This window comes from Drosophila ficusphila, unplaced genomic scaffold (genome assembly GCF_018152265.1).
Source record: "Drosophila ficusphila isolate 14025-0441.05 unplaced genomic scaffold, ASM1815226v1 contig_414, whole genome shotgun sequence".
Taxonomy (NCBI): domain Eukaryota; kingdom Metazoa; phylum Arthropoda; class Insecta; order Diptera; family Drosophilidae; genus Drosophila; species Drosophila ficusphila.
Window position 1 is genome coordinate 19,455,271 of NW_025064328.1, and position 24,507 is coordinate 19,479,777.

General features: G+C 42.6%; 2 protein-coding genes across 13 annotated transcripts; both read left to right on the forward strand.

Moving 5' to 3' along the window:
- Positions 1–422: 422 nt before the first annotated feature.
- LOC108094242 lies at positions 423–2,154 on the forward strand. Its single transcript, XM_017194701.2, has 3 exons — positions 423–603; positions 902–1,149; positions 1,375–2,154. The coding sequence occupies exons 2-3, from the start codon at positions 907–909 to the stop codon at positions 2,152–2,154; spliced, it is 1,023 nt and encodes a 340-aa protein (XP_017050190.1). The 5' UTR covers positions 423–603; positions 902–906.
- Positions 2,155–3,325: 1,171 nt separating this feature from the next.
- LOC108094296 (midasin) lies at positions 3,326–22,888 on the forward strand. Of its 12 annotated transcripts, XM_017194801.2 has the most exons (28): positions 3,326–3,977; positions 5,620–5,776; positions 5,843–6,009; positions 6,439–6,474; positions 8,872–9,054; positions 9,183–9,326; positions 9,387–9,520; positions 9,585–9,765; positions 9,818–10,132; positions 10,506–10,820; positions 10,877–11,521; positions 11,670–11,852; positions 11,977–12,114; positions 12,183–12,365; positions 17,635–17,766; positions 17,977–18,300; positions 18,370–18,558; positions 18,612–18,749; positions 19,233–19,481; positions 20,014–20,196; positions 20,252–20,383; positions 20,532–20,696; positions 21,078–21,234; positions 21,293–21,459; positions 21,517–21,673; positions 21,730–21,896; positions 21,954–22,136; positions 22,194–22,888. In XM_017194801.2, exons 1-28 carry the CDS (start codon positions 3,770–3,772, stop codon positions 22,379–22,381), a joined length of 5,520 nt encoding a protein of 1,839 aa, XP_017050290.1. In that variant the 5' UTR covers positions 3,326–3,769; the 3' UTR covers positions 22,382–22,888. The 12 variants fall into 12 exon arrangements, with proteins under 12 accessions (XP_017050290.1, XP_017050291.1, XP_017050292.1 ...); XM_017194802.2 differs by lacking the exon at positions 20,532–20,696; XM_017194803.2 differs by lacking the exon at positions 19,233–19,481.
- Positions 22,889–24,507: the final 1,619 nt, after the last annotated feature.

Below are 24,507 nucleotides of genomic sequence, written 5' to 3' on the forward strand. Positions count from 1 at the left end.
TGAAAATTATCTTAAATTTCTTTCATAATTTAAATTGTTTTTAGGTTAACAAGAAAGAAATCTAACTTAGGCGAGCCGAAGCGTTTATACCCTTGCCGTCATCAAATATGTCAAACATTAAATATGCCGATTTTTCTATAAAGTTTCTATGTTTTCGACGATTGTTCATATGACAGTTACATGGTATAATCGTCCGATTGTTATGAAATTTAAATCGAAATTCAAGAGTCATTAGAAGACTCTATATTTCAAAAATTTGGCTTTTCTGATAAAAAAAACAACAATGTTATAATTTTTATACCTTAGCAGAGCAAAGGGTATTATAATATCAATCCTCAGACCCCATAAAGTATAGGGGAAAGTGGGGAATCGTGGGCCATGGCGAAACGTGAGCCACCGCCACCTGTCGGCAGTATTTTGAGAGAGTGAAATGCACCTGTCATCGTTTTCTTTTAACCTGAAATCATTTTTACATTGGTTGTTGACAAACGCACGCATTTTATTCGCTTTGCACAATACTTGCCCAAAAAAAGTATCGGCAACACTTTTTTGTGTGTGTTTTATTTCCATTATTTTTGGACGAATTGCTACGACAAAACACAGGTAAATATGTTTCACATTATCGTTAGACCTTTCCTTTTCAACATACAAAAGTAATTTTGCATGACACTTCAACAAGTCAATTACACGCCGTTATTTTGCAAAAAGTAGCTTGTGGGGAATCGTGAGCCACTTTTGGTGGGGAATCGTGGGCCACCCGTGTTTTTAAATTTTTTGTTATCAATCACATTGGTATGTTGTGTTTATGATGTTTTGTGCAAAATGGAGGCTGTAAATCAATAAATAAAACAATAAATAAATATTATGTATTAAATGTTCCTATTTCTTTGTTAATTTTCAGCAATCATGCCACGATATTATGGAAAATATGATAAGAAAATTGACTATGAAGCTGTTGTGGAGGCTATCAAACAGATGGATAAAAATGAAAAGTCTATACGTGTTATCGCCAAAACCTATAATGTACCACGAGCTACATTGAGCCGTTATATGGGAAAGTTGCAAGACGCAAATATTGATGTTTCCACTGCTTCCGATGATACGATGATCACATTTCTGAAAGGAACTACTATAACAGGGGCAAAACCGGTGAGTTTTCAATCAAATTTTTTTCAATAAAAAATGAATGTGGTATAAAGAAATAAATAAAAATGATAGGTATGAAATATGGAAAATGGAAAATCAATATACAATTTTCTTATGATGAAAGTAGCTTGTGAAATATATTATAAAATTTCGTTATGAATGTTTGGAATATTAAATTTTTCTATAACTTTTTGATACGAATTTAATAATAAATTGTTTTTGTTTCAGATTTTCAGTGATGAAGAAGAACAAACATTACTAAAATATCTCCTCCACGCAAGTGACATTTACTATGGCCTGAGTATTTCGGAACTACGGGCTTTGGCATTCCAATACGCAGTATCCATAAAACGCAATTATCCTGAATCGTGGGATGAGAATAAGGAAGCAAGTAAGGACTGGTACTACTCGTTCATGAATCGACATCCAAATTTGTCGTTGCGCAAGCCGGAGCAGGTCAGCCAAAATCGTGTGAAAGCATTTACCAAAGAGAAAGTCGATGCCTTCTTTGACAATTTTCGTTCTGTGCTCAATGCAACAAATCGTGATGTACATGAAAAAGTCACAACTTCTGAGTCTTCAGCAGGAGCTAGCACATCAGGTACCAGCTCTTCTGCTTCTCTTTCACACAAATTGCGACAATCTGGCCCACTGAAAAAAGGAACACCAGCTGAAAAGTCCAATCGTGGTCGCAAACCGATGAGAAGTGCTATCTTAACATCGCCTGAATTTGTCACTGAATTACGTGAGAAGGCTGCAATCAAACGCAAAAAAGAGGAGGAAGCAAAGAAGACACCTGCGCCCAAGCGCAGAACTAGATCACAACCAGCGCGACGTGATTCTTCCGACGATGAAGATGTTGACTTCTGCATACTTTGTTTGGAGTCAATGCCAAAGAAATTGACCAAGAACAATTCAGTTGCATGCATGGAATGTGGTCGAGATGTCCATGCAAAATGTGCTACCTCCGCCAACACATTTACGTGCCCAAATTGCGTATCAGATTGATTGTGCATAACCCTTCTCCATTTTCTCGATTAAAATAACTGAACTTGTCATTTCTACTAATTGAATAAAGTTTTGCATCATAATTGTTTGATTTTCATTCAAATACGGGGGTGGCCCACGATTCCCCACCATTTTTGAAAATCGCCAAAACACCATTTTTTTTAAAACCACGAAAAGTCGGAAAAAAACAAAGGAATTGTAAGAAAGTGTAATAGTCAAAAGTTACATAATTTAATGTAGAATAATATACCATATTACAATTTTGGATCAGCATCATTCTTGATTAGCATCACGAGCAGAATCGGAATACCTGTACGTCTTTCCGTCTGTCCGTCTGTCCATCTGTCCGTCTGTCCGTTTCCGCGCAAACTAGTCTCTCAGTTTTAAAGCTATCTTGCTGAAACTTTCCCAAAAGTTGTGTAGTTATTGCACGCAGTATATATGAAAGTCGGAACGGGCCGGATGGGCCGACTTTATCGGATACCTCCCATACTAGAGAATGAAATAAAAAATTTTAACGCCGTTGTTTTTGATCAGATCGACTTGATTTCTTCTAAATTTCTCTGCAAGGGTATAAAAAACGCAATTCTTTGCGAATTTATGACTAGAGTCGAAACTATCAATGCAATCTGTTGGTACATCAAAATGGCTGCTTGTCAATAACATTTCGAATATTCAAGCCCTTGTAGTCTTATAGTTTAATCTCGACGATCCTGAACAAGAATAAATGTAACTATGAGTTATCGTTCCTCAGGTTTCTGCAGCTTGAGAATTGTGTGTGTTGTGTGTAGCTCCTCCAAGTTCTTTTGAATCAGTACAAACCATTTTCAGTACACATTTCGGAGGATGGCTGCACTTCAAAAATGTTTTTCTCAAAGTTTGTTTTTATAGATCCATTCGTAAAGAACATTTGTGCGCCAGCCCAAATGCAAGAAATGCATAAACAGAGAACTGCACTGAGAAAGGGAAAACTCTCGCTCATCGGAGTGATTCCACCACACTCATCCCACGATCTTTCATCGGCCAGTGTGGCGCTCCTGCGCTCCTTTCCAAAGCTTTTCGCGGGGAGCGGGCAATGTGCGGAAAGCCCGAACGCACGATCCCTAAAGCTCGGGCAAGGCCTCTTGCATGGCACCGAGTTTCCACCAAAATACTTTCAGTCGCGAGCGGACCTCTGCACGGAGTGGAACAAAGTCAGAAAAGCGAAGAGAACAGTCCGCGGAAAACGTTCAATTAATAGCAGCGAAGCCACATATATAATCTAATTTTTCTCATATATACCCCACATATATTTCGGCTGTGTATATACGAGCACCGTGTATATGTATCAGTGTACCAAAAGTTGTTATACATAAAATAAGTTGCGAAAGAAGAAATACCATTATCAACTAAAAATAGTGACCGATTCCGATTCTCAAAGGAATACAAATTTAATAACGAAAATCGCGAGCGACGAGAACGACTTAACCGAAAAGTGCACGGCCAAAAGGAGCAGACACACACACGCCCGCATGTCCGAGTCAAGGGTCTAGAGACTCTCACGCCCGAAGGAACCGAAGAAGGAAGAACGTAACCGATTGTGGGGATTGTGGAGAGTGGATCGAAGGATCGAAGGATGACTCTCGCCCGCCCCAAGACTCTGGCGCTGCTCGTGTGTGCTCTGCTGGCACTGAGTTTTCCCGGACACGTGAATGGCGGCGGCAACAACAAGAAGGGCTCGCAGCCAGTGCCGCCCCCGGAGCCCGAGGCCGTGATCGAGGAGGTCAACGCCAAGCAGCTGGAGAAGCTCCTGGCCGACAAGGATTACGTGGCCGTCTTCTGGTGTGAGTTTCCCGGGCACCATTCTCAGTTACGTCCGGGCACGGCTCTTTTATTGCCAGCCGACCGGACTCGAAATAGTAACAGAAGGCATATTATATAAATTTTCGCTAGTGAAAATTCTAAAAATTCACATACAAATGAAAATATGTGAAAAATTCGTTGCTCGAAATGTCCGAGATTTTCATTCGGTTAATTTTTTATTTTTTTCCGCTCCTCCGCATGCTGCCTGTAGTCTGCGCTGCCTTCCCCTTTTCTATATAATTTTCGCTTGTGCGCTATCTGGCGATCTGTTTATGAGTAGAGAAATCTCTCTTGGCTGTGAGAAATCACCGTCTCGTCCGCCACAGAGTCGGAGGCAGCTTTTTGTATTTTTGGGTTTTTTTTTTAAATCTTTTTTGGCGCAAAATCTTGGCACAAATGTAGCTCTACCCGAAGAGTCGGAGACACTCACTTCCTTCCAGTTGGCAACCGATTTCCTGCCCTTTTCAAATCGGTGTGAGAACACTTACATTCGATGGTGATCTATTTTTGCTGCAAAAACAAAAAATGGTTTCTCATTGTTTCCTTTATACATTTTCTTTTTCTTTCGGGCGCAGAAAATAATCAAAAAAGTCATATAAACAAACTGCTAATGGTGCTATATATAAAATCTCTTTAATCACCTTAAAAATAGATCTGGCCTTAATGTATTGTTCGCCAATGTCAAAGTTAATAAACAAGAAAGTGATCTTCGGATTGTAATATTTTCTTATACATACATATTTTACCTACATACTCTCTCTATGTGTTTCATTAGCATTGGCGGCTTTTCCAAAAATAATTGTTGACAATGAAAATACTCAAAATTAAAAAGCACCAGTCTCAAAGCCACTGGCCAACAAACGAAAATAATTATGGAACATTTGCGTAAATGGCAGCTCATTGAACAGTTGCGGTGATCAAATCCCAGATAGCTCAAAATTTTAAACGAATTCTATCGAGGAGATATTTGTGTTTATTGCTGCAAGTGAACGGTATTTACCTTATTGCAATGCATTGAGGAAACACGCGGATCACATCGGATCGAACCAAAATACCATCGATAAATTTACAAACAGATGAGTCTGTTCCATGTTTCTAGACTCCCATTTGGAAATCGTAAATTAGAAATTGGGGCGGATGGCGGGTTGGGCTAGCTTTCAATTACTTATTAAACAGGGGAAAATCGCTTAAATGGAAAGTGAAATAGAACCTTCGGTGCTTACTCGGCGATGCATTAATGATTCCAATTTCTGCAGTCTGGCGTTAAACCGACCAGAACTCTTGTAGAGACGTGGGCCAATAGTGGTCTTTTGTCTGCAGCAATTCATTTCCCCCATAGTGGCCGCCTGAATTTTATGAATTAATTTAGAAAATTTTAGCATATTTGTTGGCAGTTGCTGCCGCATTAATAGCAACGAATTGCCCTGGCGCTGCTGTCACTTCATTCATTCATTCAGCCTTTTTCCCTGAGCAGACCGATGATGCATCCTGTATCTACTATAGGAATGAATAATCTCTGAATTTGAATGTGGATTGTGGATTTGGCGTCGTGCGCAGCAGTTGCTGATTGTCAATTGATGTTGGTATCTCTATATCTCAAGTGTCTGCTTTCTTCGATTTCAGATGCGCGGAGCTGCGTGACCTGTGATAAGGTTCTAGCGGAACTCGAGAAAATCGACGATGACACCGACTCCTTCGGTGTGGACTTTGTGAAAATCAACGACAAACGACTAGCCAAACAGTACGGCATCAAGAATTTCCCCGCCCTCACCTACTTCAGGTAGGTACTCCAACCCGTCGGTTGGGTGACACTAGAACTGATTCTGAATTGGCATTCTGAACGCAGGGAGAAGGAGCCCATCATATACGATGGCGACCTTATGGACGAGGAGGGAGTGCTCGACTTCCTCACCTCTCTGGAGGCCATGGATTTGCCTGATCGCATCGAGGAGGTCAACTCCAAGATTTTGCAGAAGATCATCGAGGACACCGACTTCGTAGCCGTTCTGTTCTGTAAGTCTGCTGAATTGATCTTAAGGCTACTTCTCCAATCGAATACTACTCCGAAAACTCTTATTGTCGGAGATCTGACTTTATGATGTTCTATTTCAAAGCAGTTGCAGTTTTTAGCGAACACAAACAGTTTAGCTCTCTTGTGACTAAAATCATACAGCTACATAGGTATAGACCACAACCATATCTACCTATACTGTATATTCTTTAAGTCGATTTCTATGCGTACGTCTCTATCTCTCTCTCTCTCTCTCTTTATAAATGCGTATATTATTTGTGACTAACCAAAGCTAAATGGCGGCGTTCTTAACCCTCAATATTACTCTCTATAAAAATATGTCTCTCTCGGCGGAATTTCGTACCCTTTCTGAGCCAATTTACATACGGAAAATTTATCAATGCAATGTATATTTTATCAAACGACTGCAGGTCCAGATCATGAAACATGCCCGCCCAGGGTTATGGGTAAGTTTTTCGTGAACCAATACTGGGAGCCTTCGTTCTTGCCCCGTCCATCTAATTCCCCACTTTGAAACTTTGTTTTCCCGAAAATAATTTATTCACAATGTTCTACTCCCTCTCCCCTATAATTTTCCTGATTCCAGTAATCCAAAACCGCACTCGAAAAGATTCCTCCGCAATGACCATGAAACGATATGTAAATATGTACTTCACAATTGGCTATTTAACCCGAATAACCGAACAATCCAGTGTATTAAGGCTTATTATGACTGTGTGGACCGATTTCGGGGAAAATAGGCACAGCGGTAGATAGATACTGGGGCTTATGTTGATGAACCACGAGGTCTATTTATTGGGAAATCTTTCAATTTTCCGGCGATGTAGTCAGTTAGAACTGACGTCGATGCCCTGGGTAAAGGACAAATTCTTAAATAGATGCAATGACCACTGTAGTAATTCTTGGTTGTTTTTTAGACAAGCAGATTTCTTATTTTCGCGTTCGCTATCGACCAAGGCAGACACACATATTACGTATACGTATAATAATAAACATTACAACAACAGAAACCGTGCAGATGAATGTTTGGGCTCGGCGCCAGATTATGTTTTTCTGGTCCCGGCACCTCCCCGTTCTCCCCAAATCTCTATTCGAGCCCAAGCCCTGTGATTCGTACAAACCGGCGGTTAATTTGGTTAGAGACTCACAGCTATTCAGAACTTGAATGATTGCTGTAAGACGTGTTTAGAAAAAAGGAAAGATGTCAACCTCTGAGGGGCTCAGAGATTGCTGGCTGGCCTTGCTCGAATTATGGAGGAAAGGCATGAGTCTACCTATCGAAAAACATAAGTTCAATACTTGCAGAAAATGTGGCTATATACGACTACACCGACGTCGATGTCTTGGCCAACAACAAAGTATTTGGTGCTGGCCGTCTCTTTTCGACACAGCCACCTACAATTTTGGGGCTATAAATAGATAACTCAAGCAGTTGGTCGGGCCAACAAAATGATTTTTGCTGCTCTTGCTGCCTGTGTTGTTTCTTGATTCTTGATTCTGAAACAACTAACTATAGAGTGGCAGAAGTGTGTGAATTCACACGAACCTATCTGCAGTATCCGCCACACTATCTATAGGTATTTTTATCAAGCGCAGACGGCATAAAAAGCACAAAAGGTCTTCCTAATGCATCGATGCGAACAGCATGTAGGTGAGACAAGACAAGATATTGTGGCCCATTGTCTTGCCCCTGTCCACTCCCCGGCAATCGGGGTTGTATCCATCAGGGGCTGCAGACAGACAGCACTTTTAATTGCTTTTGCATACAGCAATACATCAACTTGGCGCACTCGAGCACTGGCCGGCAGTGCATGGTTATGGCCAGATCCTCGGTTGTCGTGGCCAAATGCTGATTTACATAATACACGAGTACAAGCACCCATATGCCATACATCCGCCCCACTGCAGCTCTGTAACTATGTGTGCCCCGACTGACTTGCACTATTTTTAGTTAAGTGCAGCGTTTGCCCATGTCTGCAACAGGGCCAAAAATTGGTCAAGCCGTCGGAGAACGCAGAGTCGAAGCCCCATAAACATGTTTGATTTTCTAGATTCTGCATATTTCCGCGCATTGTGCAGTAAATTATGAACAGTTTGGCCGAGTGGTGTGTGCGCTGGCCTTGTCACCTTGGCGACACCCACTCAACAGCTCCCGAAAAGCAAATCGCGTTGAATGGTAAAAGGCAGATATTTCTGGTCGGGTAATGCTTTTAGAGAGCGTGTAATTTCGTGTACCACCGCCGGCTAACTGCATTCGCAAGGTGCCGTGATCGGTTGCCACGAACATGTGGCCAGTCAGCCATCGGAAAAGGCACTTACAAGTTCACCGACAACCCATAGAAATAAATATTACGTATACGCAGCGGGGGCAGGAAAGCGAAAGCTTGCTCAACTCAAGCAAGCCCAACGAAATGAGATAGGGGAATAGGTGAAAGGAGAAGGAGAGAGCTTTCAGAGAACTCGTTCCTCTTTGATATCAACACTCTTAAGTGGCCAGTTCGAAGGTGTCTCCCCTACCAAGACAAGCATATTGCAACAGGTTGCACGCAGACAGACAATGGTGCTGTAAACAAACGGTGTAAATAAAGGAACTATTGGGTAACTCGCCAGCCGACTGGAATTCCTTGGCCCTGCATGCACTCGCCCTTATGAAATGGCTCCAAATTAACAACACAACTTACAGCCGCACGAAACATAACCCCTGAATGTTCTACCCCTTCGTGACCTCGTCCTGGTGTATGCAGTCCACTTTCCCCCTTTCGGGACTTTCCTCCTAGCCAGAAGACCCTAATCATGTATTGTTTGCCTGATTCTATGAAACATCCAACCAACCAACGAACCAGACAAACAGCAATGCCGCAAGTGCGCCAAGGCCTTGCAGGAACTGGAGAATATCGACGACGAGGCCGACCAGCTGGGCATCGGGTTCGTTAAAATACACGACGAGGCCCTGGCCGACGAGTACAACCTGGGCAACCTGCCCGCCCTGGTCTACTACCGCCACCAGACTCCGATCATATACGAAGGTACCTCCATTCTACGCACCCACATTCGCCCCGAATCTCCACGACCACTCAATCAAACCAACATCAGACCTACATATCAAACCGACCTACCCGGTTTCCTTGTCGCTAATATCGAACTGTGTCTCCAGGTGAACTGCAGCGGGAGGAGGACGTCCTGGAATGGTTGGTGCAGAACAAGTCGACAGGCGACGAGGATGACGTGATCGAGGACGTCACTTCGAAAACCCTGTCGACGCTGATCAGCAACATCGACAACCTGGTGGTGCTGTTCTGTATGTAGAGGGCAAATTCGCGCAGGCGAGGCTCGATAACCGACCTCTATTAATCTGCAGATGATCATGGAAATGACGACTCGATGACCGTGTTGGAGGAGCTAGAGCAAATCGACGACGACTGCGACAAGCATGGCATTCAGTTTGTGAAAATTGACGATGCCAAGGCGGCAGCCGACTACGGAATCGAATCGGTACGACTGCAAATAGACTGACGGTGGAAGGGTCTCTCACAAAACCGTATTATTCGCTCTGCAGATTCCGGCCATTGTTTACTTTGAAAAGGAAATTCCAAACGTGTACGACGGCGATCTCATGGACGAGGAGCAGATTCTGAAGTGGTTGTTGAGCCAGTTGGAACGGGATGAGATCGAGGACGTCACCGACGAGATGCTTGACACAATGATCAAGGAAGGCCGCGTCATTGCCGTGCTGTTCTGTAAATATCCCAACCCCCGTCGCCACAAGTTTGCTCACGAGCTGTTTTCCAGACGACAACAACGACAAGAAATCCCAGAAAGTGCTCGAAGAGCTCGAAAACATTGACGACGAGTGCGACGCGCTGGGCATTACTTTCGTGAAGATCGACAATCCCGAAGAGGCCGTCGAATATGGCATCAACAAAGTTCCTAAGCTGATATACTTTGAAAAAGGCATTCCAACTATTTACGAGGGCAATCTGGAGGACGAGGAGAAGCTCCTGAAGTGGCTGACAGACCAAACGAGTTCCGACCAAATCGAGGACATTACCGACGAAATGTTGGACTTGATCATTGAGAAAATGCCCCACGTAGCCGTTCTCTTCTGTAAGTGATTTCAGGCTTATGCTCGCGACCTCGTGCCAGGACCAAGGACGCTTGTGCACTCGACTCCCTATCTCTGTTGATATTGTACAGTTGACTCGGTGTTGTATCTCTGGGGTGTTTGCCATCGTAACTCTAACCCTGTGCCAAGCAATAATTTTCAAAGCGCTTCGAAACTAATTGATCAAAACTAAACCAAAACCTGTAGTAGACCTTTGTTCTTTGAAGGTGAAATTGGTAGACCCTCGAAAAAGAGTAGATTGTAGGTTTCCAGTTACAAGTTGAGCGAAACAGCAGTTTGTTGACCATTCTCCTTCCTAGCTTCATAAGCGCATGTCAAAACCCTTGAGCTAATCCCCTGAATTCACCTTCACAGACGACAAAGACCAAAAGAAATCACAGAAAATCCTCGCAGAATTGGAAAACATTGACGATGAGTGCGATCAGAACGATATTGCCTTTGTCAAGATCGACGATGACAAGGAGGCCAAGGAATGGGGTATCGATGAGATACCCTCGATTGTACTCTTTGAACGTGGCATTCCACACATCTACGAGGGTGATCTGATGAAAGAGGACGAGCTGCTGGGCTGGTTGGTGCACCAGAAGCGCTACTCCGAGATTCCCGAGGTTACCGACGAGATGAAGGACAAGCTGGTCGAGAACACTGAGCACTTGGCGGTTATCTTCTGTAAGTAGGCACAGAGTTCATATCCACTTTGGTTCGACAACAGTTGCTTTTTACAGACGATAAGGACGACAAGCAGGACATGCGCATCCTGAACGAGCTGGAAAACATCGACGACGAACTCGAGAAGGAGGGAATCGTCATTGTGCGCATCGATAATGCCGCCGAGGCTAAGGAGTACGGTCTCGACCACTTGCCTGCCCTCATCTACTTCGAGAACAAGATCCCGGCGCTCTACGAGGGCGACCTGATGAACGAGGACGAGGTGCTTGAGTGGCTGCTGGTGCAGAAGAAGACGGCCACCATCGAGGAGGTCACCGACGAGATCTTGGTCAACCTAATCAACGAGCACGAGTATGTTGTCGTCTTCTTCACGGGTCCCTGCGAACCCGGCGAGACCTGCGACCACACCCTGAACGCCCTGGAGAGCATCGACGACGAGTTGGACGAGGCTGGAATCATTTTCGTAACCACCGAGGACACCGGAGTGGCCAAGAAGTACAATGTCAAGACCTACCCACGCTTGGTGTTCTTCAGAAACCGCGACCCACTGCACTTCACCGGGGACCTGGACGACGAGGACGAAGTGCTCGCCTGGATCACCGACGACGAGACCCTCGAAATTCCCGGAAAAATTGAGGAGGTCAATGTTAAGATGTTGGACAAGATCTTGGCTGAAAACGATCACGTCGTCGTGTTCTTCTGTAAGAGTTTGTTCATCTATTAAGTTTATCACTTATACCATTTTGTATTCCCTTTTAATTTTTTAATTCCAATTATCATTTTTCTCCATTTTAATTTGTTCGGTTATTTATATTAAGCTATCTTTTCATTTCTGTTTCTGATCGCCAGATGCTGAGGGCGATAAGAAGGCCCAGAAGATTCTTAACGAACTGGAGAACATCGATGACGAGTGCGAGGAAAAAGACATTGACTTTGTAAAGACATCCGACGATGATATTGATAAGGAATACGATCTGCCCGGTCTGCCGGCACTTGCATTTTATAGACATAAGTTTAGAACAATTTACACCGGTAAGTACATTATAAAGTACTAACGTTATATATTCTTTAGTTATATATTAATGTTATAATTAATTAAATATTATAATTAATAACTATAATTATATACAATTTAAATATAATTTACAATTTTTAGGTGACCTGATGAAGGAAGAGGAAATTCTTGAGTGGGTTATTGATTTGCACGAATCGACCGCTGATGTGATTGAGTCCGTCGATCGCAAGACCCTGCAAGTTTTGATCAACGATGTTGAGCACTTGGCTGTGTTCTTTTGTAAGTAGCATACTCTTTTAGCTTGATGAAACTTGGGATTGAAATAATAATAAATATTTATTAAATAGATGATGATGAGTGCGAATCGTGTTCTGACATTTTGGAAGAGTTGGAAAACATCGACGATGACACCGATAAGCACGGAATTCAATTTGTCAAATCGAATGACGTCAAGCTGGCCCATGAAATTGGCATTTTCGCATTCCCAGCTTTGGTCTACTACGAAACCGGCGTTCCGATTATGTATGATGGTAGGTTAAAGGTCAATCAAAACTTAAGGCGCCCTTACTTAACAATTTATATTCTTTAGGTAATCTCAAAAATGAAAACCGTGTGCTGCAGTGGTTAGTCAATCAAAAGAGTAAGCGTCTTTATTTTAAATGTGTTTTCTGCTTTAAATTCACGCCCATAAGCCAAATTTTCGATACAAAGTCAGTTGAGTAAAAAAAGGTTCCATAAAACGTACAAAATTTATTATTCCAATATCATACACCCGTTTCTTGCCCAAAATAAAAGTGCCAAAACATAATGATAATTTCTTATATAGGAAAGGATGACGACGCAAGTGATGAAAAAATTCTTAAATTGCGCTATCCCAAAGAAAGCAATGAGGATAAAAGGGAAAGGTTAAAGCGACTGCAGAATGCGATACGAACAGAAAGGTTACGAAAGAACAGACGAGGCAATGAGGATGACGAAAACGGGGATGAGGAGGATGCAACAGGGGAGAAGGATATTGATAAAGACGACGAGGACGAGGATGACGAAGAAGACAATGAGAGGGATGACGAGGATGAGGATGAGGAGGATGACGATCAGGACGATGAAGGCGACGAAGATAATGATAGGGGCAATGGGGACGAGGATGAGGAAGAAGATAATAATGATGACAAAAACGACGACGACGAAAATGACGAAGATGACAATAACGAAGATGAGGACGATGACGAAGAAGACAATGATAAAGACGATGAGGATGAGGAAGAAGACAATGATAAGGATAATGATGACGAGGATGAAGAAGAGGATAATGATAACGGTGATGACGACGAGAATGATGAAGATGGGGACAATAAGGACGATGAGGACGAGGATGAAGATGACGCGGAAGAGGATGAAGAGGAAGACACCGATAAAGACGATGATGAAGATGACAATGAAGACGAGGACAACGAAGAAGATAACGACGAAGATGAAGACGAAGATGAAGGAGATGATAACGATAAGGGTGACGACGATGAGAATGATGACGAAGAAAATGACAATGACGATGAGGAAGATGAAGACGAAGAAGATAATGATAAGGATGATGAGGATGAGGATGAGGATAATGAGGATGGGGATGGAGACGGTAATGATGACGAGGAAGATAATGACGAAGAAGCAAGAGGGGAGAAGGATACAAATAAGGACGACGAAAATGACGACGATGACGGAGACGATGATGAGGATGACGACGAAGACGGGAATGGGGATGACGAAGAAGAAGAGGACATTAAAAGTAAACCAAAGTATAGGCACACGGCCAAAGGTCGAACGATACATCGCCTTGCTGACCTTTGCTCGGGTCGGCTAATAGATGAAATAGGTAATAGCTGAATGTGAGTTGCCATTGACGCACTAACTAAAGTTGTTCAATGTTTTGTCGAACCCGACCTAAATTTCAATCCCTCTTCCTCTACCCACCTGTGCATTCAACCTTTTACACTTTGCAATGCCACAGAACACTCGATAACGTTGACTACAGTGAATTTCATTGTCTATCTACAGACTTGGGGACGAAGAAATCAAATAGATTTGCATTTAAACAAGGTAACCACTCCAAGTTGGCGCGATTTCTATATCTGTGCAGTGTGCAGTGCGCATAGCTTCTGTGCTAAAGAACATATCATGTGAGGGTCAAACACAATTGGGAGTACAGTCAAGCCAAATAACCATCCTTGCCCGTCTATGTTCCACCCCTGAATGTTTAATCCTACATCCGTAGCTTTATCCATTATCCAATTAAGACAAAAACCTTTGCTCACCAAAAGCCGAATATAAGGAATTTTAAATCATACATAGCTGACACAATGTTTGAAATTATTTAAGCAAGGAATTTTACATTTTTTTTACTTTGGAAAACGTAACTATTTCCGTAGCGAATCGAAAAATGTGTTAATACCTATTTTGTTTGATTTATAATTTACTTTTTCATAATACTATAAGTAATCGTTATGTTCGTTTAATTATATTATTTTATAACGATCCTGCTGTTCCATAGAAAATATTTAAGCATATGAACAAAAACAACCTATAATTCGATTAAGTGAACACTCAGTCGAATCGAAATGTACAACGTGGGCTTAACTCGATACTTAACGTGTTTACAAATTAGAATCCGAATCCGAAACTTGTACAGTCAGCATCAAAAGCATTTTGTCAGTTAGTAGTCTTAAAATATGATTTCAAGTTATATTTAAACAACTTCAAATTTCTTCCACTCATAAAGCACGCTTTTACTCTAGAACAAAGAATCTTTCAAGTCTGAAAATCGAATGGAAAATCGTACTAACTGCTCTTTTTCTCTCTCTATACCTCTGCTCAAACCGGAGGTGTTTAAGAAAAGCGCTGAAAAACAGTTAACGACTTTTATTCTTAGTTCTAGCCTACAATGATGCACTCTTGTTAAAACCTTTTTTTTATAACTTATCGTAACGAACCTTCTGTTGCTGTTGCTAGTGAACCGAAAAAACAAAAATCTATTAAATTAAACAATCTGACAAAATGTTTTTGTTTGTTTGCTTACACAGATGACGAATGTTTCTATGTTGGATTGGGCCACGACGGCCATTCAGCTAAGCGCGGCAACAATTTCGTGCCCAACGATTACAAACCATTCCAATGCTGTCCAACCAAATTGGAGAAGTCAACGAAAGTTCCTAAGATGACGGCCCAGCGGATCGGACATAGCGAGGGCGACCAGGGCAAGCGTCCCATTGGCGGCGGAAACTTCCAGTTCGCCGGATCGGCATCGGCATCGGCATCGGGATCCAAGGGAAGCAAGCCGGCCAGCAAGCCAGCGGCCACCAAGAAGCAGGCGAAGGGCGCCAAGAACTCGAACAACGACGATGATGACGAGGACGACGAGGACAAGCCCCTGGTGAAGGTCTCGTATGCCAACAAGCGTTCGGGAGGAAGCAACAAGCCGCAGGCTGGGAAGAAGCCGGTGACCAACGACGACGAGTCGCAGGAGGTGGAGAAGGCCTCCAAGCAGAAGGGATCGAAGAAGTCCGGCAAGCTGAACGTGAAAACCGGTACGTAGTCGCTGGACCACCAGACATCGAATCACATCGAAGTCACCTAGCTCTAGAAACAAGCCAAGACAAGTCCATTTAACGTCAAACTCATCGTCCTGTTCCCCGATCACTTTGTTCTTCTTGTGCCCATACTCAGACACATACAGACTCATGCACAATTTGGTCGTTACCTTATTTGTTTATTTCTCTTCTCTTTTCTCTCTTGTGTCTTGCAGGCATTAATTTTTTCCAAAATCGACTAAAAAATTTGTATGATATCATTTTTCAGGATATCTCTCTGTGGGAGTAAGGCAACAATTTAACTGAGTGTGGAAAACCACAGACAGTTAAATGTGATTGTATGATTGAATGATATGCCATACTAAAGTAGCACGTATACGTACTGTTGTCAGCCGATAAAACCAATATCAAACCAAAACCAAAACCAAACCAAACAAAAACCAAAACCAAAATCAAACCTGTAAAGCCACCAAAGAACCTTCAATGACAGGTTTCTATAATTAAATGTACATCATCTCTGTGTGACGAGAACCAACTAAATAACCGAACTCGAGTAGCTGTGTGTCCCTACAAATGAGGCTCACCTCACTAACCTTTAAACACCCTACGACCACACTATGTCGACCACTTTAATATCCTGTGCCCGGAACAGATCTAAGAGCACCCTTTTTAGGCCGAAAATCATAATCGTTGTTCCGCGTTGAGAAGATCTACTAGTAGCAAGTCACACAAAACCAAAACAACTAAAACATAACCAAAAAAATCTTACTAACTAAAACATTGTTGATATCTTCGCTTAAACTATTTTCAAGAGGGACCACGTAGTCTTGGTGACCCCGATCTATAACTTAACTAAACCAAACATTTGTTGCATTTTGTCAACGGATTTCAACAAACTTTGTTCAAACTAAAAGCAATTACTTCAACAAACAACTATCAAACTTCTGAGAACTTTCACTTGTATATTTAGCCAGCAAACTTTGTTATTAACAGATCGATCAGCCATTGTCTATTGTCAATAACAAACACCTAAACTTTTTGATACTACTTCTTTTTGTCACAATATACAATTTACATTTATGTAGTTAGTCTATTTTAACAAGAGCCTAGGCAAAACAAAACAAAACAAAATAAAAACAAAACGAAACGAACAAACAGATAAAATATTTTTTGAAGCAATTTACACCTGACAGTGCCCAACTGTTGACTGTTAACTATTTTAACTGAGACGTGTAACGATGAGAGCTATCAACTGTTTTTGTAGTAACAACATTAGGGCCCCAGGCCAATATATTGCGTAACCGGAGCCTTTTACCAACCATGTTGCAGCATACACGCCGTATACTTAATTTTGTTGTAGATTATGGAAAGAAGTCCATTATTTCTCGATGAACAATGGCCTCGCATACAATGTAACTCGCCATTTTGTTTCTTTTGTTTTCTTCTGAGAGCGATACCTGTACCGCTCGCTATTGTTTTTGTTATCGGTATTTGCAAAATACCGAATTATTAATCTTTATAATTATGTTTTCCTAAGCTAAAGTCTATCACAATACACGCAATTGTAACTAAATCCAACATATATGTAAACAAACTTTGTTGAACAGCAGCTGTTAAGTCAAGAACAAGCGAATGTATTTTTGTAAAACAAGTTTTCAAAACGAAAATTGTCATATTCTAAGAATCAATCGCATATCAAACCGAAATCACTTTTGTAAACATTAACTCCTGAAAGAAATTGTAAGAATATTCAATAAAACCATCCAACTCAATAAAATTAGGTTCTCTTATTTAAAACTAAGGAATTTCTAACGTTGAAATTCAGAATTTCCTTGATTAAATAATTTCAAACACAAATACCATAAAAATGCTTAAAATATACTTTAAAAAACCTTGAGAATGTATCGCAGCAATTATACGTTCTGTCACAAAAATTCTCCCCTCCCGAAAAGAAACGACTTATTTTGAGTCATAGGCAGCCAAATGTGGCCATTAATTATGACCTGGTGGGGATTTGGCAAGGAGCCCACACTCAATTTATTTGGGCGGGGGTGAGAGCAAACAAAGCGGTCATTAATTTTGTATACACATTCAAGATAAAATCTGATGATTGATTGACAAACTGCAGCCAACAGGTATGTGCCACCAACTGGAACTTTCCCCTCCGTTCAATTCAAACACGACTGCATCTAACATCTACGTTTCTAATGCCCGCAAACAGGTAACATCGCCAGCAATCAGGACGTCTTCAATTGGATCCTCGAACAGAAGGCCGACCAGAGCATTCAGCTCATCGATCGTGATCAGCTCTTCGAGTATATAGGCACCAAAGACTTTTTAGCGGTTGTTTTTTGTAAGTATAATCCGCGGACAGCGTCTTAGGTAAAAGCTAAGGAATCTAGGAGTTATGACTACTGCATATACTGTTCTTAAATCGCGCCCACTAAAAACTGTAACTGCCCAAAAAAAAAACTGAAGCAAATTATTACTCTTATAAGTTAGGCTTTAAGTGAACTCAAATGGTGTCATTACCAAGCTAATCGGAAATCGAACGCCATTGCAGACAAGGAAGACGATCCCGACGCGCCACGAGTGCTGCGGCACATCGAACTTATCGACGATGAGGCTGCCGAATATGGCATTTATATAGTGAAGATGCACGACAAGCTGATGGCCAAGAAGTACGGCTTCCGGAACCCGCCGGGTCTGACCTACTTCCGGAAGGGCAAGTACATTAACTACGACGGCGACATCGACGACGAGGAGGAGGTGCTTGACTGGCTGACCAGCCCGGCCAACATGGAGATGACCGACCACATCGAGCAGGTCAACCGCAAGATGTTCGAGAAGATCCGCAAGAACTCCGACTACGTGGCGGTGATATTCTGTGAGATCCAGATCCAGAACGAATCGGTTTTTGGTTGTGACTAACCGTCTACCTTTAACCCAACTTCAGATAGCGATGAGTGCAAGCAGTGTCCCCGGGTCCTCGCCGAAGTGGAGCACATTGACGACGAGGCGGACAAGGCGGGCATTGACTTTGTCAAGATCGACGACAAGCAGATGGCCAAGGAGTACGGAGTGTTCGCTCTGCCGGCCATTGTCTTCTTCAAACCCACTTCCAAGGAGCCAGTTATATACGCCGGTAGGAGTGCTTTTCCCCGTGAGAGTCCCAATGTTTAATTCGCTCTCTTCCAGGTGATCTTTACGAAGAAGAACAGATCCTCACTTGGCTGATCACGCAAAAGGATCCAAGTGGAGATGTTATCGAAGATCTCGAAGGCGACAGACTCGTTCACCTGATCGAGGAGTCTGGCTCCATAGCCGTCTACTTCTGTAAGTCTGCAGCAGGAAGCGCCCTCTGATTAACTGACGAATTCTGAATATCTCTGAGGAATAAGGTTTTATCTGCTGCAATCGGTTTGGTGATATCAATTCTTTTAAAGTACTATTGTTCGCTTCCATTTTGTCTTACGTGCTTAGTGTTTTGTCAAAGTCTTTCCTCAATTCGAACATACTATATTTGTCTAAAAACAGCTATTTTTAATCTGAAAACGAAATGAACAACTTGGGTTAGTCTTTTGTAAGCTGTTAACTATTGTCTTTTTGCCATTTTCGTACTTTACCGAATTGATTATCACGCTTTTGCGCAAACAGTTTGCAGCAACTTTGTGTACTGTAGTTAACCAACCAGACAAGTTAGACTAAGCCTCTTAACAGCGCTCTCTGTATCTAACCAAGAAGACTTTATCTATATTTCTATCGGCGACTCTGCTCTCTGAATCTCGAACCGAACCACACAATCGAACCCAAACGTAGGGAACAAGACCAAGTGCGACATTTGCAATTCGAAGGCGGCGCGCAAAGCGCGTCTGAAAAAGGAGCGCGATCAGCACCAGCAGGAGGGCGGAGCAGCCAGTGCCGCCGCCGCCTTCGGCAGTGAGGCAGATCCCTCCGAGGCGGCCGCCGGGGGGGCCGAGGATGCGCCGGCGGCAGGTGCTGAGGGCGAAGTGGCGCCTGGTCCTGCGGCCGCTCCACAGGATGCGCCTGCGGTCAAACAAGACGATGGTAGCCACACTTTCTTCATAGATCTCGTGCAACTGGAATGAGTCCCAGAATGTCTAACCACACAACCAACCCAGCACACCAGAAACCAAAGCACCACCCACACACTGCACACACTTCCCCTGTATAGAGAATGTATCCAGAATCTCCCCCCGAAACTCGCTCTATCTCTCTGTTGCTCTGACTCTTTCTCTATATCTCTGTCGTACCCGAAACCTTCTTGTATGCTCAACGTTAGATGTTCTATTCCAGTTCCTGATTAGATTCTTTCCCTGTTCTGTTGTGTACTAGCCTGATTCATTGACAACCACAGATCCTGGTACCACTGACGAGCTTGACGGCACCATCAGTTCCCTGTGAGCTCATCAGTGGAGTCGGGACTTAAGAAATGTACTATATCTCATGACCCCTCAACTTTTGCTGTGCTTTAGTCCACATTCGTGTAGTGCTTGCTGTAGTACCCTGTATTGTCCACCTCGTGTACAGTGCCCGTTGAATAATTAGATATTCCCCAACCCGAACCTTTGACAACCAGATGCGGATGGCTGCGAGCAATGCACCAAGGTCCTGGAGGAGCTGGAGAACATCGACGACGACTGCGACAAGCACGGCATAACCTTCGTGAAGACAAGGGACTTCTCCGTGGCCGATGGCTACGGCGTGCACGAGTATCCGGCTCTTGTCTACTTCGAGGGAGGAATACCCAACGTCTTCGAGGGTGAGGCAGCAGTTGAGCCCGGTGAAGTCGACCTCACTAATCTCACGCATTGCAGGTGAACTCAGCGAGGAAGAGGAGGTGCTCCAGTGGCTGATCACCCAGAAGACCGAGGATCGCATCGAGCTCATCACCCGCCAAATGCTGGAGACCATGGTGGAGGAGACCCAGTACCTGGCCGTCTACTTCTGTGAGTATCTCCAGAAGGCCGCACAACCGTTGCCGCACAACCGTTCTCATGATCTCACCCATTCTGAATTGTTGTATCCCCGCCCCAAACCGCATCGAACATAAACCACCAAAACTTATCCCTGACACCTGAACCGATCCGACCTCAGTGCCACCAGAGCGCAATGGGAAGCAACCCGCTTTCTGCCGCAGTTTCTGCTCCCCCTCTAGTCTTAAAGAAAGCAACCTGACCACCACCAAAACCACAAAACACTCATCCAGCCAATTCGTACAAAACTACATCTCACGTAAAAGAAAACGTATCGAAAAACAAGGTATTCCTTCCGTATTCCATGTGCCCAATAAGCAACTCCCAGCTCCGAATGCGCATGTTCGATTGAGCTCTAACCACGTCTAACCCTCGTAGGAGCTCTGTTCTATGTCCAGAACCGATTCTTGACTGCACTAAACCAGGCCGCCACGTATTACGACCAAACTAAATCGGATTTCTTCATGCCAACCGATTGGAGTTCAAAACGAATCGTATTTCACTTCGGACTTGCTGGAATTCACTGGAATTTAGTTTGGACGGGAATACCTTTTTGTTACGGCGTTTTCTTTGCCTCTCACACTACCGCTAACCGATTCTTAAGCTTGCCACTAAGTTTCTACTACTCCTTTCGGTTGGTTAACTGATCAAACTATTGTTTTGCCAGACAAAATCAACTGCAACATTTGCGACCAGATATTGGAAGGCTTGGAGCTGATCGACGACGAATGCGACGTGTTCGGCATTCACATGGTCAAGATCCAAGATCCGCAGCTGGCCAAGCGCTATTCGATCAAAACCTTCCCGGCTTTGGTTTATTTCAGGTAAGCCTTGATTTCAAAGATTAGAATAAGCTCTTACCTTAACTGGAATTCTTTGCAGAAATGGAAATCCCTTGCTGTTTGAGGGCGATCTGCAAAACGAACAGTCTGTTTTGGAATGGCTCATCGATGACGACAATCGCGAGTTGGCCGATGAAATCGAGGAGGTCAACGAGCGAATGCTGGATCGTCTGATGGCCGAGTCCACCCTGCTGGTGGTGTTCTTTTGTGAGTAAATTCTTTCAAGCAAGTAAAAAAATCAACATCTAAATACCCGAAATTTAGATGACGACGACTGTGCCGAGTGCGAGGAGATTCTGGAGGAGCTGGAGGAGATCGATGGCGAAGCCGATATGTTTGGCATTGATTTTGTTAAGATTGCCAGCATTCAGGCGGCCAAGAAATACGAAATTGTCAATATACCTTCACTGGTGTATTTCCGGTGCGTTCCTACATAAAACTTATATAGACCATTTTTGTAACTCTGCGTTATTTTAGAAAACAAGTGCCCGTCCTCTATGATGGAGATATGCACCAACACGACAAGGTTATAACCTGGCTCACGTCACAAGATGTGTTCGAAATCAAAAACGAAATAGAAGAGGTCAACCGGAAAATGCTGGACAAACTGCTCGAGGAGAATGAGTTCTTGGCCGTGTTCTTCTGTGAGTAAATGAAATGATTTTCCAAGTTACTCTTATTAGGTTTAAATTCCGACGTAGATGAGCACAACCAGCCGGACAGCACTGCAGCTCTGGAGAAGCTCGAGAATATTGACAGCGAGACGGACAATCTGGACATAACCTTTGTGAAGATGGCCGATTCCCGATATGCCAAGAAGTGGGGCGTCACAAAGCTGCCGGCAATGGTCTACTTCCGGCGACGCTTCCCCAGCATATACAGAGGTAAGTCTGAGATTTGCCCATAAGGGTTAGGATTGTAATGGCGAAATGTCTTTGCAGGCGATCTGCTGTCCGAGGACGAGGTGCTGGAGTGGCTGCGCAAGAACCGCTTCCGCCAGCCAGAGCTGAACATCTTCATGTACGCCCTGATTGCCCTGGCGGTGGCCTTCGTGGTCTACACGGCCTTCCTGCTGCAGTGCTTCAAGCCGGCGCCTCCTCCTCCTGTCCAGCACCCGAAACAGTCGTGAGTTGGTTACCCGGAGGAAACTGGAAGCAAGCGCTGGACCAGGTTGCACCATGGCTATCAACTGCAATGGAGGGCTTTCGACAGGGGACACAAACAACGAGCTAACCAACTTGAAAGGATAACCCCAACCACAATCACACACGCACATCTCTGTACATTAACTATCATCATAATCGTCTAAATTAGACGGCGATTAAACACCGTGCTCGGTGGGACGAGATGGGCCCCCAGCTAATGACGATCCATTGTTTTCGAAGTGTCTCAATAAACTCTGATACTTCCAAGTGTATCAATCCTCATATATAGCATACTCACATTTATAGAAAAATCATTTGTCTCTACACCCGTGTACGTCATGAAAATCAATTAAAGAACAACACTCTCAAGTCATAGTAATTACTTTAAAGTTAAATTTAAACGCCATAATAATGTGTAATAAATGCCAATGATAATTTTTACAGTAAAACATTTACGGCCTATTATAATTAATAAACTATTGGATGATGTACGTACAATTTACTTTCAATCCGAGAAATATGTAGAGGTGTCGTCTCTCGTCTAAGTCGACGAAGCGGCTTATCTGTTTTTTAAAGACAGTAATGAATAATAGGCAACAAAATAGTATAACTACTCATACTGGTTTGTTAGAGGTATTAAAAGCCTATTTAATACAAACAATATGTTTTCCTGTTTGCTGGTTTAAAAAAATGTTTGCATGAACAGGAAGTTATAGGAATTTGGGAAGTTAAAAAAACTCTTTTTTGATGAGTGCTTGTGTTTGTCTGTTTGGGAAGGCTTTTTATTGAGTTTTTAAGTTTTATAACCTGGCAGAGCAAAAGGGTATTATAATTGCTGTCAGAAGTTTGCAACGCAGTGAAGAAGGCACCTCAGGCCTACCTCATAAAGTATATATATTCTTGACCAGCATCACCATCTGAATCGAAATACGTCTGTCCAACTGTCCATCTGTCCGTCTGTCTGTCTGTCCGTTTCTCTTCAAACTACTAGTCTCTCAGTTTTAAAGCTTTCTTGCTGAAACTTTACCAAAAGTTGTGTAGTTATTGCACGCTGAATATAAGTTGGAACGGATCGGCCGAATGAAATAAAAAGTTCTCACGCTCTTGTTTTTGATTTCCAGATTGCGTTTTTAACTATTATTGAATTTCGGATTAAATTTTATCAAAATCGGATAACTCTATCATATAGCTGCCATAGGAAAGATCAAAAAATATATAAATAAATAAAACAAAAAATATTTAACGTCGTTGTTTTTAATCCCATGAGCAAGAATTTCAAAATATAACTGAAATAAAATTATAACATCGTTGTTTTTCATCAGACAAGCACCATTTTAGGAATATAGATTTTTCTGACAACTCTTGAATTACGAATTAAATTTTATCAAAATCGCACAACTACATATATTATATAGCTGCCATATGAACAATAGTCGAAAATTCGAGGAATTTATTTTTCAATCCAAATAAATACTAAATTATTTATAGTTGTCTATCAAATAAGTAACAAATTCAGAACACACATTTATCCATTTGCATTGAAAAACATTTACTACCATTATTTTCAATACATTGTTAAAAGATACTCCAGAAATGATTTATTTCCCCCGATCAACCTATCAGATAGCCACCTCGAGTACTTAATCTGACTCACAAGCTGTGTTAGTATTGAGCATTTGGCACCTACAATTCAGTTTCGAAGTTATCAGGAGAAACTGTCGGACTCAACCGATGATAGCGCATAGATTCCTGGGTACATAAGGCTTTGACTAGCGTTGGCAACTAATTATTTTTTCACCAGCTGAATTTTCAGTCCGAAAACTTTTCCTGACGGTCTAATTCAGAAAGGTGACCTCATTTCAGGAGCGTAATCTAATGACATCGCAAATTATTTGTGATCGCCAGCTGAATTTTCAGTGTGAAAACTTTACCAGATAAGTTAATTCAGAGCGGTGGCCTCACCTAAAGATAACGAATAGATTCCCGGGTACACAGGGCTTTGACAATTAATTACTTGTTTTCGCCAGCTGAAATTTCAGTACGATAACTTCCGCTGAAATGCTAATGCTGGATAAAAGCAAAGGGAGATAATGTTCCCAAAGATATCATG